General features: G+C 59.7%; 1 protein-coding gene across 1 annotated transcript in view; it reads left to right on the top strand.

Moving 5' to 3' along the window:
- The first annotated feature begins 442 nt into the window (after positions 1-442).
- NACC2 (NACC family member 2) overlaps positions 443-2,330 on the top strand; it is a 6,199-nt gene continuing 4,311 nt past the window's right edge. The window contains exon 1 of the mRNA XM_023748358.1: positions 443-538. Within this exon, the coding sequence (XP_023604126.1) occupies positions 443-538 (96 nt within the window). The remainder of the gene's footprint in view (positions 539-2,330) is intronic.

The raw sequence follows: 2,330 nt of genomic DNA, 5'->3' as shown, positions 1-2,330 counted from the left end.
CTCTTGCCTCCTGCACGCCCCCTCCTAGGGATCGAGCCTGCAACCCAGGCACGTGCCCTGACCAGGAATCGATCCAGCGACCTCCTGGTTCATAGGTTGACGCTCAACCACTGAGCCACACCAGCTGGGCAGGTCTTGGGCTCGTCTTTAAACCTGGGCTGCTCCTTTTCTTACCGTCGGGTTCTGAGAGTCCTCTGTGAGGTATTTCGATGCGAGTCCTTTGTAAGACCTGTGACTGGCGAGTCCTTCCTCCAGCCCACACCCAGCTGGCTTTCCGTCCCTCCCGGACGGAGCTGGTCATTGTGATCGCCGTGTAGCCATCAGTGCTGTATGGGGGCGCCTTTAGCCATGTCTGCGCTTTTAGCCGAACCCAAGATCACAAAGATTGTCTCCTGTTTCCTTCGAGGAGTTTACCATTTTGTGTCTTAGGTTCAGGTCTATGATGGTTGTCGTGCGAGGGGAGGCGGAGACCGGGCGTCTCTGTGACCGGGCGCTCCCCTCCGTGGAGAGCCGTGTGCGCCTGTCACGGATCCGCCAGGCGTGTTCTCGTGGCCCTGTTTCTGGGCCACGAACTGCCTCCACCTGGTGTGAGTCAGCACCTTCTCTCCGCCCGGTTTCATGTTGTATTTTTCTATGTAATTAAGGACGAGGGCAGCGGTTCTCAACCTTCTGGCCCTTTAAATACAGTTCCTCATGTTGTGACCCAACCATAACATTATTGTCGTTGCTACTTCATCACTGTCATGTTCCTCCTGTGATGAATCGTCATGTAAATATCTGAGATGCAGGATGGTCTTAGGCGACCCCTGTGAAAGGGTCGTTCGACCGCCAAAGGGGTCGCGGCCCACAGGTTGAGAACCGCTGGGCTAGGGGGTCAGCTTCCTACTTCTGCCATTTCAACAAGAGGCATATGCTTCTGTGGAGGGGGCACCCCCTTCCCTGTCCCTCCCTGGCTCCAAAGTGGGGGCTGCCCCGGGTCTCACCTGGTGGCTCCCCAGACACACTGAACGTGTTTTTCTTTGTTTTGGTAAAATACACACCACAGGGACCACCTTACCTTTTTTTTTAAATTCTTACCCGAGAATATGTTTTTATTGTTTTGTTTTGTTTTGTTTTTTTAGGGGGGGAGAGAGAGAGAGAGAGAGAAACATTGATGTGAGAGAGAAGCATCAATTGCCTCCTGTGCTCGCCGCGACCAGGGAACACCCCAGGCTTGTGCCCTGACTGGGAATCGAACCCACAACCTTTGACATTCCGGACGATGCTCTAACCAACTGAGCCGCCGGCCAGGGCATCCTACTCATATTTTAAAAAGAGATTTTTATTAATTTGAGAGAGGAAGGGAGAGGGAGATAGAAACACCAATGATGAGAATCACTGATTGGCTGCCCCCTGCACGCCCCGCACTGGGGACCGAGCCTGAAGCCCAGGCTTGTGCCCTGACCGGGAATCGACCTGTGACCTCCTGGTTCATAGTTCAGTGCTCAGCCCTGAGCCAGGCCGGCCGGGCCGTCCCACCCCTTTCTGAGCACACGGCTCAGCGGCGTTGGGCACCTCCAAGCTGCTGTGCAGCCGCCGCCACCATCTCCGGGACTTTCTCATCGTCCCAAACAAACTGCCCATTGAACACTCACGCCTCCCCGCCCCCTGCCCCGCCCTCCCCCACCGTCCACTTCCTGTGTCTGTGGATCTGAGTCCTCCAGGGGCCTCGTCCGAGTGGGATCCACAGGACTGTCCTCCTCAGGATGCTGCCCCAGGTCCTGTCTTCCTTACTGGCCGACGCAGCAGGTCACAGGGTCACCGAGGCCGGACAGCAGGGCCCAAGGCACACGGGGCCTTCCGGGCCACTGGAACCCTGAAGGCCACCCGCGTGTCCCATGACCACACTGTGTTTTCGTGGCCGGGGGACTGTGCCCGGCTGTGAGGCGGCTGCTGCTGGTTCTGCCGGGACCCACCTTCCCACCCGGAAGAGAACCACTCACCTCCGAAGGACAGCTCACTGCTTCCCAGGGGCTTCCCGCCCGTGTTCCTGGGCCCCCATGTTTTGGAGCCCCACGCCCCCGGGGGCCCCGTGGCTGCTGGCCTGAAGTGGGGGCCCGTGGGTGGTGAGGGCCCGCAGCCCCCGCTCAGGAGCCGGTCCTGGGTGGCAGGAGGGCCCTGGGCCCCTGCTCTGGGGACCTCGGTGTCCTGGGCGGAGTGTCTGCAGCGGCCACGCCCCCGCCCACCAGAGGCGGCCTCCCCCTCGCCACCCACCCAGAGGCCACAGGGACACGGCCGCCCATCACCACCTGGGCACAGGCTCCCCGATTTCCAGAACCCAGTTGCAGCGG

This window comes from Myotis lucifugus, unplaced genomic scaffold (genome assembly GCF_000147115.1).
Source record: "Myotis lucifugus unplaced genomic scaffold, Myoluc2.0 scaffold_1307, whole genome shotgun sequence".
Lineage (NCBI taxonomy): Eukaryota > Metazoa > Chordata > Mammalia > Chiroptera > Vespertilionidae > Myotis > Myotis lucifugus.
The sequence above is the reverse complement of the archived record's forward strand: the minus strand, read 5'-3'. Positions and strand labels throughout refer to the sequence as shown.